This window comes from Brassica napus, chromosome A2 (assembly GCF_020379485.1).
Source record: "Brassica napus cultivar Da-Ae chromosome A2, Da-Ae, whole genome shotgun sequence".
NCBI lineage: Eukaryota > Viridiplantae > Streptophyta > Magnoliopsida > Brassicales > Brassicaceae > Brassica > Brassica napus.
The window spans coordinates 9,777,071-9,789,092 of NC_063435.1; the positions used below are offsets into that span (position 1 = coordinate 9,777,071).

Here is a 12,022-nt window from a genome sequence, read left to right on the forward strand (position 1 = left end):
GTTTTACAAAGCTATGGTCCTATGGATCATCCAAATCCAAGAAGACCTAATTAAAAATTGTTACTTAGGGAATTGGATGTTTTTCACTAATGTAAAACCTGAATTGGGACCAAAGCTGTATTTTATTTTTGTTCTTTCTCTTTTAACAATATAAGATAGATATACAAAAGTTAGTATTTAACTAAGCGGTTGAACACGGTACGTATAAAGTTGAAGCGGACTCGAAACATATAGGAAACTATATACAAAAACAGTTGGATATTCGGAAGATGAGAAGGTTGATCCCAACAAGAAAAGCGAAAATGAGATATAAAGTTCTTTTATTTTACCATGCATAGTAAAGTTTCAAATACAGGCACCCAACATTATTGTAAAAAGAAACTAAGAATTTCATTGCAAAGTCCACATCTCTTATCCTATTCTCCAGATTTGAACGGTTCCTTAAAAGAGTTGGCATCAACTGGCCTCGAACGAGGAGGAGCGAAAGCGCCGCGGAGTTTCAGAACTTCAGCGCGTCGCATCATGTCAGGTTTTGCGAGTAGGTCCCACTCCTGCAAAAGAAATCAGTCTTAGATGGGTATCAAAAAAGCAACTTGGTATGAATATATGAGATGGATGGATATGATTTAAACACATTACCTCTGAGCGACCAAGCTGCATGTTAGCAGGATTGGTGCGATCAATTTTGTTTTTGCTTGCGAACCTGTCCCACTCCTGCTTGAACAACCAGAGTGAGTTATAAGACAATGAAAAACGTTATTAACAAATGCAGCAGAGAAATACTTACAAAATAAGCATGTGTTTCACTCTTGAGGTGGTTTGTGAAATCTTCTAAAATTGGGGCATCAAAATAGCATACTGAACAAGACCAGGGATATCCACCCGTTCCATGAAAAATAAGCCTTGATGTTGTCACCAGTTTATTATCGGCATCTGTGAAAACCAAATAGAAAAAGTTTTAAAGTAATTCAGAAACAATTTTGGTGGTTATTTCAAAAAGAGAGAGAGAGAGGACAAACACCTGACAGTAAAGTTTCCCAGAAACAGAGTTTAGGCAGAGAGGGTGGAGCTGGGTTTGACTGAGGATAAGTAGGAAGAATTCTGTATCCTTTCACTTCAAGGCCAGAAAATGTAGAAGCTAAATGTTCCAGTTCCTCATGACCGGTTATGACCATTATAGTAGCCGGAGGAGGATTCCTACGGGACCACTGATACAAATCCGTGTGAACCCCTGTTTCAGAAAAGGAAGGCAATGCTGAATCCAAACAGTAACTTAAAAAAAAAATCTAAAAATGTAAAAAGAGAGAGAGAGAAGAAAGAAGATTAACGGTCAGCATGTTTAAGAGAGATTCCAGAGGAAGAAAGCTTCCTCATGACGTCTTCACCAGGGATCTCTGTTAGGTTGTCGCTAATGGCAGTGATGGAGAGAGGACCATAGGGGCGATCGCGTCTTAACTTCTCCAGCGCCGTTTGTATTCTCGGAACCACCTGGAGAGGATCATGACCAACAGGAATCGGGCAGTTGCTGATGTTCCATATCACCAACGCGTTCTCCTCCTCATGCTGCTCCCTCGCCATGTTCTTGTTTTTGTTCATTTTCCCTACAAAATCAAAATTCATATTCACAAACAAAATCAAATCGCGGCTGATCTAATAAACTACCTAAGATACTGACTCAAGTTGTTGAATCAAGATCACCCACCTCGAATGTGAAACGTTTCGTTAGGTAGGGCAAACTATGGAGCTGAGACCGAGATAAAAGGGAACTAACTAGCTTCACCTTATATACAAAATGTTAGGCTGGTTTATATGGGCCGATGGGCTTTCCCCATCTTTTCAACCAACAATCAAGGGCGAGGACTTACTACCATTCCAAACCTAACTGAGAGCCAACAACCTTTCCACGTTCATCTTCAAGTCTTCCACCGACCAAAAGGATTAGTATGGATTTGGGCTCAAGCTGATGATTGTAATGACATGGGCCCAATCCTACTCTAAGCCCAATATCAAAATAATTCCTTTTTTTTTTCGCATCTTCTGCTTCGGTCTGTGTTTTTCCAATAGCATTTGAAGAACTGATATAATCCTTATATATACAAATTTTGACTACATTTTTATTTTACTACATATTTATTTTAACGGAAATTGCATCCTATATACATGAAAAAAATTTAAATACACTAACTAACCAAAATTCTCCTCTCTCTCCTACTTTCTCTTCCTATCTCTCTCTACTCTCTCTCCCAAAATCTAATTTTCATTTTTTTTTTGGTTATTTGGCAAATAAACCCTTATTTTAAAGTACTATATTTTTTTTGTTCACGATAAGATACTTAGTTGTTCTAGATTTTTTTTCAGCAGACTCTAGCATTAAAAAAAAGAATAAAAGTATGATTTAGTTTCAAAGAAAAAGAAATTCATGCTTAACAAAATAAGTGCACAAAGAAAACATATTACGCAGAAATGATGCCTTCTTTTAATGGGATCCGCAGAAAATAATATGGCACGAAACAAAATCTAACACTAAAATAATATGATGTCCATCTCCAAGTCTTCCACCCACAGAAGTGTAGACACGCCTCATTCCAATGTAAAGAACCAATTTGAATTATTTCCTCTTGTTTTCTAACCAAGTTATATGCTTGCCGGTCCAGTTTGTTGCGAGTAGTTCGGGTTAACCAAAATCTCGGCGAATTGAACCGAAACAAATACGGTTCAATTCAGTCTTCAGTAGTTTGCTTTTTAATATTTTTACCAAAACTAACTGAAGTTTTTGTTTTCTAATTTCTATTACATTTCGGTTAAAATTTTGGTTAATTCTGGTTATTCCAGTTTGAAAATTTGATTAACATTTAAAAAAAAAATCAAACTAACCGATTATCAAACCGAAAACTAAAGTTTCTTTATAAAACTGCTGAAACAAAACCGAATTTAGTCTTAAATTTTTAAAAATGAAGCAAAAACAAAAATACAAAACTATAATATAAATTTATACATAAAATAAACATAATTAAGTGCTCGCCCTTGATTATTAGCTCCATTAACATACATATATTTACAATACGTGCATACGATATAGATTCGTAACCCAACATTGAATATAATATGAAAAGTAACATAGTAGCTAATGTTTTGGGGGAGAAAAGGGAACAAGTTGGCAAAACGACTATATCACTAAACACTAAATATATGAAAGCAAAGAAAAAATTAAGCTATTAAGCTTAAGTAAATGGTTCATCATTTGTGACTTTTGAAAATTAATTCCACGGTCTTTCTTTTTGCAAAATATAATATAAGACATCAATAAAATGAGAGAGAGAGAGAAAAATGATAATATATTAGTTTTTCTTTGCCAAAAATTTCCAAAATAAGAAATAAATAAATAGAAAAAAGAAGAAAAAAGAAGAAAATGATAATATATTAGTTTTTTGTAGTGTAATTTTTGGCGATAAACTGAGTTTTTCTCTCTCTACAGATAAATCCTCTCTAGAGCTTTGGACCATCTTTTTGGTTTCTTCAACAAGAAAGACTTTAGATTCCACACTTTGTCTCAGAATCTCTCAAATCTGCTCTTTCATATTCCTCTTTTCTCTATCTCTTTATCTCATCGTATCTTCAGAAATGGATAATGCTCTGTTAGCTCTTTCTCTAAAAGATGATGACAATGCCCCTTACAATTTACCAGATCTTCCTCAATACTATGCTACAGAACGGAATGCATGCAGTCTAATCGACCGTCTTCTCAACCCGGAACATCAAAACATGGCGGATCTCATACTTGATATGCCGAGGAAATGGCAAATCGTCAATCGAGTTAGATGTATCGCTCTCACCAAAGAAAGATTCCAGTTCATCTCATGCATGCATATGGCCTTCAAGATGTCCTCGACAAAGGCATGCAAACCTTCAAAGACTGGGGGTTTAGCTATAGAAAGATGGGTAGAAAGACCTCCATCGGGATATTTACAATTCGTCTCAATTTTGGTCAGGATAAGGAATATTCCGATTAATCACTACACAATACCAGCCATATCAGAGCTTGTGGGCTGATTGGTCATGTGGAAGTAGTATCTTTTGATCCAGAAAAATCTCAGACACAAGACTATGTTCGAGCCAAGATTCGGATTGAACTAAACAAGCCCCTCAAGAGATCAAAGGTTCTGAATTTACCTGGTGGAGAACAAACTACTATATACCTTTTCTATGAAAAAGTTCAGAAGAGATGTACTCGCTGTCAAAGACTCACACATGCAAAAAATAGATGTCCTCTCCTGGCCAACTCTCAAAACATGCAAGCTTCTTAGGTTATCAAAATAATTGATATTCGGGTTGGATAGGTATAAAAGTGGTTATGTTACCACCAGACCACTTCAACTTATATGTATTCTTCTATATTGTAAATATATATTGTATTTCAATATTATTTTTCTTATTAAATTGATAATTAAATGACTCGAACCCGGGTTGGCCACACTAAAAGTAGAGTATGTAACCACATAACCACTTCAATTTACATGTAAATTATTTTATTTAGTAAATATCTATATGATTTACATAATAAATGGGTATCCGGAACCGACCCGGATCCGGTGGTATCCGATCTGAAACCCGAACCGAAATTCGCCAAGTACCTATTGGGTAGAGAATTCATTTATCCGAAAAACCCGGACCCGAATGAATCTTACCCGAACCCGATCCGAATATCTGAAGTCCCATGCCTACTAATGATGATATTGCAAACGGTTTCAAGATGATTCGGTTCGGAAAAATCGACCAAGCCATGCCTGAATTGGCCATGCCTCAGCTCGCTCCAGTAGAACAACAAGCAACTGCCATCGAAGAAGACACGGATCAAATCATGAACCTAGAATTTGACATTAACGAGTTTTTGGTGGATAATGACCAGTTATGGGCGTATCAGTTTTCTCCTGGATTGTTGGACGATCTTTCTGAGTTTAATCACAATCCTTTCCTCATTTGATTGAACAACAACCCTTTTAAAGCTTCTTCTTCTGTTCACATTATCACATAGCGTCACCCGTTAACGCTAGTGTTGTGACCTATCTGTTTCAGTTTGATTCAAATAAACATTTTGTATGCAGACAAGAATGTCTTGGATGTAAAAGCATATATGAAGATAAGTGTTTCTACGTCTCTTGTGTATATGGCAACCCAACTATAAGTCTACGACATATTATCTAGGAACAATTGATTTGATTCAGTATAAACAGAAGAAGCAGTTTGTGTATGTTCGGAGATTTTAATGAAATTTTAAACAATTCAGAGAAAATTGGTGGCACTAGAAGAAGTGATTCCACCTTTCAAGCCTTCTCAGACATGATTGAAATATGTGGTATGTTAGAACTTCCAAGTACCGGGAATAGTTTCACAGGGGGAGGCAGGAGAGGAAACCTATGGATTCAAAGTAAACTTGATCGAGCTTTCGGAAATCAAAAATGGTTTGATCAATTTCCAGCTTCCAATCAAGATTTTCTTGCTAAAAGAGGTTCTGATCATCGCCATATTCTGATTAAGTTGATCTCGTCCCAAGACGCTTACATGGGATCATTTAGATTTGATAAAAGGATGTTTCGTAAACCTTTTGTTTTTGAAACCATAAATCAAGCCTGTAACTCTTCTTCTTCAAATCCCAACCTTTGTGTGGCCTCTCATATCAGATTATGTCGGAAGGCTTTAAGCAGATGGAAAAAGGAAAATCAGTCTAACTCTTCACTAAGGATTTCTAAACTTCAAGATGATCTAGAACATGAGCAGTCCTCGTCGAACCCATCTACTTCCAGGTTAAACTTTCTAATGAAATCTCTTGTCTATGCTTCTAAAGAAGAAGAAACTTTTTGGAAACAGAAGAGCAAAGAAGATTGGATTTTACATGGGGATGGAAATACCAAAATCTTTCACGCTGCAGTTAAAGTCTTGAGATCTAAGAATGAGATTGTTAAGCTACAAGATGTTAATGGGGGTTTTCAAAGATCTGAAGCTTCAAAGGGTCAAGTTGCTATTTATTACTACAGTAACCTTTTTAAATCTTCCAACTCGGTGGATTATTTTGATCTCCTTTGTGACCTTCTGGCAAGGGTCACAAGTGATATGAATTTTTTTCTTACTAGAAGAGTTACAAAAGATGAAGTTAAGGAAAGAGTTTTTTTTTCTATTAAACCTGATAGTGCGCCTGGTGTTGATGGAATGTATGGGTTTTTCTTTCAAAAATATTGGGATGTTCTGGGTGATCAACTTACCAAAGAAGTCCGTTTTTCTTCGAAACGGGTATTATGCCATCGGAACGGAATTATACACAGTTTTTTCTTATACCAAAGAAGACAAATGCTTCTCTGATGTCTGATCTTCGGCTTATTAGTTTATGTTCGGTTATGTTCAAGACTATTTCTAAAATCCTAGCTGTCAGACTTCAGCATTTTCTTCCAAAGATCGTTTTTCCAACTCAATCAACATTTGTATCAGATAGACTTATATCTGATAACATTATTCTCACCCATGAAGCTGTCCATACCCTTAGAACTCATGGTGCAATCTCAAAATATTTCATGGTAGCTAAGACGGATATGTCAAAAGCTTTCGACAAAGTTGAATGGAACTATTTGAAAGCTCTTCTACAGTCTCTTGGTTTTGACAATCTTTGGGTTAGATGGATCATGTCTTGTATAACCAAGGTCAACTATTCTATTCTTTTGAATGGCCAATCATATGGTTTCATTTCCCTTGAGAGAGGTTTAAGACAAGGCGATTTGTTATCTCCTTTTCTCTTTGTTCTTTGCACTGAAGGGCTCACGCATATGCTGAACCAAGCTGCTTCCAGGGGAGATTTAAATGTGATTCAATTCAACTTGGATGGTCCTGAAATTCACCACTTGTTTTTTGCAGACGCTAGTCTATTCCTCTACAAGGCTGATATTTACCAATGTCAGATCTTTCAAGACATTTTACACAAGTATGGTGAAGCAACAAAACAGGTCATAAACCTTTCAAAATCCTCCCTCACTTTTGGTAAGAATATCAGTCTGAATTTAAAAGAACATATTCAGTCAAAGATTCATATTTATTCAGAAGGTGGAGCTGGAACTTATCTTCGTCTTCTAGAATGTTTTAGTGGCTCGAAAATGGAAATGCTTGCATATATTCAGGAAAAAATGAAAGGCAGGATGTCTAGTTGGAAAAGAGATCATTTTGAAGTTTGTTGCCATGGCTATGCTAATTCACGCTATGTCTTGTTTTAAACTACCAAAGACCACATGCAACAATCTCACATCTTCTATGGCAACGTTCTTGTGGAAAGATTTGGAGGACAAAGGCAAGATACATTGGCTCAGCTGGGATAAGCTATGTGTCTCAAAATATTTGGGAGGAATGAGTTTTAAGGATATTGAATTATTCAATCAGGCTCTCCTTGCTACACAAGCTTGGCGTATTCTCTCTGATCAGTCGTCTATTCTGAGCCGTTTTTTGAAAAGTTGCTATTTTCCTAATGGAGCTTTCTTATCAGCTCCTCTTGGTAATAGACCCTCATATGCTTGGTGCAGCATCCTCTATGGCAGAGGACTCCTAGCTAAGGGTTTAAGGCATATGATAGGTAATGGTCTTTCAATTTAGTTTGGAGTACGCCTTAGTTGGTTGATGGAGAAAGGCTGTGCATTCCTCTTATGAAGAATATCTTGGTAGACTTAAACCTCAAGATATCAGACCTCCTACTTCCTAACACTCACTTATGGGACTTTCAGAAGTTGGAAAACCTATTTTACAGATAGGATATTGAGCTGATTTTAAAAAAAGCCAGTTATTTCTTCACTGGATTTCTACTTCTGGAACCATTCGCGCTCTGGAGAGTATTCTGTAAAGTCTGGATATTGGTTTGCAGAAAAGAATGCTAGAAAAGAGGCTTTAGTTTCATGACAAGCCCGGCCTTCACTAAGTGGTATTAAGCAATGCATCTGGACTCTTAAAACTGCACCAAAAATTAAGATTTTCCTTTGGAAAGTCATTAGCGGTGCCATCCCTGTTGTTGATCATCTCGTCGAAAGAGGAATGAAGGTTGACACTCAATGCCAAATTTGTGGTTTGGAGGGAGAATCAATGAATCATGTCCTTTTTACTTGTACTATTGCAAGGCAGTCATGGGCTCTATGTAACTTTCCTATTCCAGAGAATGGTTTTGACCCCTTCTCCATCTACTCCAACATTTACTACGTTCTACAGATGGGGAAAAATCAAAGTTGTCCTTATCATATCAGAAGGAGTGGCCCTTGGATTATGTGGTCAATATGGAAGAATAGAAATTGTCTTCTCTTCAATGGAAGTTTATCAGTGGGATCAACCTTTACGAGATCAATCTTTGAAGAGATAGATCACTGATTTTTAGTTAAAGATTTAGAAGACCAAGAGCGTGCAACTAATCTAGAAAGAAAGAAAAAAATTATTTTTGGCTGGAAACCACCACATGTTACTTGGTTGAAATGTGACATTGGTTATGTTTGGGACAAAAATCGATTTGAATGTGGAGCGTCTTGGATTCTTAGGAATTCAGATGGAAAAGTGTTACTTCATGGAAGAAGGTCTTTCAACAATGTTCTCAGCCAGACAGAATATTTTTTTGAAAGTTGGAGCTGGGCAATTGAAAATATGAAATCCCCCCACTTTGATAACATTATCTTCTCTAGTGAAGATCATACTCTAGTAGGAGCTTTATCCAAACCAGCTGTTTGGCCCGCTTTAAAGTTCTACTATCGGAAATTCTCTTCTTTGCTTAATAATTTTTTTGTCTTGGCGAGTAGAATCGCCGTCACGCCAGGCCCTTAATGCGGCTTTTCGTATTGCTAAATAGTGTTGTTAAGGAAAATTTGTTTCAATCCTACATTGCTAGAGGTTTTCCTGATTGCCTTAAGGATCTTTTTATTTAGGAATCCTATGTTTTCTTTTTGTTCTTTGGATCACCTTTGATCCCTTTCTGTACTTTGAATGTATGTTCTTTGAGTATTATAATGAAAGTGTTTTAAGAATATATATATAAAAAGGAAAAAGAATCTCCCCTAAGAAGAAAACAAAAATCAAAACAAGTAAATGGAATATAATGGTAACTAGTAGACGTAGACCGACCTTAGGGATGAAATACTTGTTTAGAACCTCAAATTTTAGGGTTTCATATAATAGCCCCTAAAAGTTTGTATTTTTTCTTATAGGAAAACTCGCTTTTACATAAATATCTCTTATAGTCAAGACCGGATCTGGACACGACTACATGAAACATTGGAATTGATATCCTGAATTTTTTAAGGTTATATACAAAAGTTGAATCTCCTAAAATTATGGGAAAAATTTATAAGAAATATTTTTTAGTTTCTGAGTTTTCAAGCTCTGCTTACAGTCAAACTATATTTAAATATCTTTTATAAAAAAAGTATCAAAATGAAAAAATAGAATAATATGCAATTCCTATAAACAAAATTAAAAAAATATAATCCACTTCAGTTTCCTTTTGTTTATAATGGTGTATGAAAGTGTATTTCTGAAGATATCTCGATTTTATTTGATCGTGATTGTTTTTGCACGTACGTGGTGTTCGCAAGCTGCTCGGTATTCAGAAGAGCTGGTCGGAGCTTTTTTTGTTGGGGTAAACTATATACATAGTATTAATATAATTATTTAGTTTGGTTGGTCGGCTCAGATTCAGTTTTACAAAGCTATGGTCCTATGGATCATCCAAATCCAAGAAGACCTAATTAAAAATTGTTACTTAGGGAATTGGATGTTTTTCACTAATGTAAAACCTGAATTGGGACCAAAGCTGTATTTTATTTTTGTTCTTTCTCTTTTAATAATATAAGATAGATATACAAAAGTTAGTATTTAACTAAGCGGTTGAACACGGTACGTATAAAGTTGAAGCGGACTCGATACATATAGGAAACTATATACAAAAACAGTTGGATATTCGGAAGATGGAGAAGGTTGATCCCAACAAGAAAAGCGAAAATGAGATATAAAGTTCTTTTATTTTACCATGCATAGTAAAGTTTCAAATACAGGCACCCAACATTATTGTAAAAAGAAACTAAGAATTTCATTGCAAAGTCCACATCTCTTATCCTATTCTCCAGATTTGAACGGTTCCTTAAAAGAGTTGGCATCAACTGGCCTCGAACGAGGAGGAGCGAAAGCGCCGCGGAGTTTCAGAACTTCAGCGCGTCGCATCATGCCAGCTTTTGCGAGAAGGTCCCACTCCTGCAAAAGAAATCAGTCTTAGATGGGTATCAAAAAAGCAACTTGTTATGAATATATGAGATGGATGGATATGATTTAAACACATTACCTCTGAGCGACCAAGCTGCAAGTTATCAGGATTGGTGCGATCTACTTTGTTTTTGCTTGCGACCAGGTCCCACACCTAATTGACAACCAAGAGTGGTAAATATCAGAATGAAAAACGTTATAGACAAATTCAGCAGTGAAATACTTACAAAATAAGCATGTGTTTCACTCTTGAGGTGCTTTGTGAAATCTTCAAAACTTGGGGCATCAAAATGGCAAACTGAACAAGACCAGGGAGATTCACCCGTTCCACGATCCAACCGGTAAGAAAAAATAAGTCTTGATGTTGTCTCCAGTTTATTATCGGCATCTGTGAAAACCAAAACAAAAATAAAAGGGGTTGAATTCACTTTAAAGATTCTAAACTGTATATTTCTATGGATCTAATTCCACAGTTATAATAAATTCTGTAAAATCTAGCTCAACAATTTTGTTTCACGTTTTAGAAACTGCGATTACAAATCGACCCGACTGAAATCAAATACAACTTGATCCGATCTAACTAAATAATAAACAGAAAAACTCAAGGATGAACTACTAATAAATTTTTTTAACCCTCGTGAATCAATTGTGTGACTTTGGTTAGGTACAAGAGAAAGGAATTAAAAATTAAAAACGGGTTTATTTGGAACACGATGACACATGTAAATTATATATTATTAAGATTCTGATTTATAAGAATCACACAATTTTGAACCTTATTGGTACACAGCTAGGACTACTGAACCCAAAATCATTTGGAAAAGTTAGAAGGAAGGAGGGAGAGAGAGGGAGAGAGAGAGAGGACAAACACCTGACAGTAAAGTTTCCCAGAAACAGAGTTTAGGCAGAGAGGGTGGAGCTGGGTTTGACTGAGGATAAGTAGGAAGAATTCTGTATCCTTTCACTTCAAGGCCAGAAAATGTAGAAGCTAAATGTTCCAGTTCCTCATGACCGGTTATGACCATTATAGTAGCCGGAGGAGGATTCCTACGGGACCACTGATACAAATCCGTGTGAACCCCTGTTTCAGAAAAGGAAGGCAATGCTGAATCCAAACAGTAACTTAAAAAAAAAAATCTAAAAATGTAAAAAGAGAGAGAGAGAAGAAAGAAGATTAACGGTCAGCATGTTTAAGAGAGATTCCAGAGGAAGAAAGCTTCCTCATGACGTCTTCACCAGGGATCTCTGTTAGGTTGTCGCTAATGGCAGTGATGGAGAGAGGACCATAGGGGCGATCGCGTCTTAACTTCTCCAGCGCCGTTTGTATTCTCGGAACCACCTGGAGAGGATCATGACCAACAGGAATCGGGCAGTTGCTGATGTTCCATATCACCAACGCGTTCTCCTCCTCATGCTGCTCCCTCGCCATGTTCTTGTTTTTGTTCATTTTCCCTACAAAATCAAAATTCATATTCACAAACAAAATCAAATCGCGGCTGATCTAATAAACTACCTAAGATACTGACTCAAGTTGTTGAATCAAGATCACCCACCTCGAATGTGAAACGTTTCGTTAGGTAGGGCAAACTATGGAGCGAGCGATGGATGAGACCGAGATAAAAGGGAACTAACTAGCTTCACCTTATATACAAAATGTTAGGCTGGTTTATATGGGCCGATGGGCTTTCCCCATCTTTTCAACCAACAATCAAGGGCGAGGACTTACTACCATTCCAAACCTAACTGAGAGCCAACAACCTTT

General features: G+C 36.6%; 3 protein-coding genes across 3 annotated transcripts; 1 reads left to right on the forward strand and 2 right to left on the reverse strand.

Annotated features, from left to right (window-relative positions):
- Positions 1–303: 303 nt before the first annotated feature.
- Positions 304–1,891, reverse strand: LOC125585198. Its single transcript, XM_048753811.1, has 6 exons — positions 1,703–1,891; positions 1,329–1,601; positions 1,022–1,231; positions 788–933; positions 640–714; positions 304–551 (listed from the first exon to the last, which is right to left on the reverse strand). Exons 2-6 carry the CDS (start codon positions 1,594–1,596, stop codon positions 417–419), a joined length of 834 nt encoding a protein of 277 aa, XP_048609768.1. The 5' UTR covers positions 1,597–1,601; positions 1,703–1,891; the 3' UTR covers positions 304–416.
- Positions 1,892–3,621: 1,730 nt separating this feature from the next.
- LOC125584157 lies at positions 3,622–4,050 on the forward strand. Its single transcript, XM_048752156.1, has one exon. The coding sequence runs from the start codon at positions 3,622–3,624 to the stop codon at positions 4,048–4,050; it is 429 nt and encodes a 142-aa protein (XP_048608113.1).
- Positions 4,051–9,904: 5,854 nt separating this feature from the next.
- Positions 9,905–12,022, reverse strand: LOC106393526. Its single transcript, XM_013834220.3, has 6 exons — positions 11,814–12,022; positions 11,440–11,712; positions 11,132–11,341; positions 10,488–10,648; positions 10,340–10,414; positions 9,905–10,251 (listed from the first exon to the last, which is right to left on the reverse strand). Exons 2-6 carry the CDS (start codon positions 11,705–11,707, stop codon positions 10,117–10,119), a joined length of 849 nt encoding a protein of 282 aa, XP_013689674.2. The 5' UTR covers positions 11,708–11,712; positions 11,814–12,022; the 3' UTR covers positions 9,905–10,116.

What these genes read in the sequence shown, in the direction of transcription:
- LOC125585198 (XM_048753811.1), bottom strand. Translation starts at nt 1,596, where the DNA reads ATGAACAAAAACAAGAACATGGCGAGGGAGCAGCATGAGGAGGAGAAC. An exon ending in CTGGGAAACTTTACTGTCAG is followed by an intron (nt 934 to 1,021) that starts GTGTTTGTCCTC and finishes TGGTTTTCACAG; the next exon opens with ATGCCGATAATAAACTGGTG. An exon ending in GTGAAACACATGCTTATTTT is followed by an intron (nt 715 to 787) that starts GTAAGTATTTCT and finishes TTGTTCAAGCAG; the next exon opens with GAGTGGGACAGGTTCGCAAG.
- LOC125584157 (XM_048752156.1), top strand. Translation starts at nt 3,622, where the DNA reads ATGGATAATGCTCTGTTAGCTCTTTCTCTAAAAGATGATGACAATGCC.
- LOC106393526 (XM_013834220.3), bottom strand. Translation starts at nt 11,707, where the DNA reads ATGAACAAAAACAAGAACATGGCGAGGGAGCAGCATGAGGAGGAGAAC. An exon ending in CTGGGAAACTTTACTGTCAG is followed by an intron (nt 10,649 to 11,131) that starts GTGTTTGTCCTC and finishes TGGTTTTCACAG; the next exon opens with ATGCCGATAATAAACTGGAG. An exon ending in GTGAAACACATGCTTATTTT is followed by an intron (nt 10,415 to 10,487) that starts GTAAGTATTTCA and finishes GTTGTCAATTAG; the next exon opens with GTGTGGGACCTGGTCGCAAG.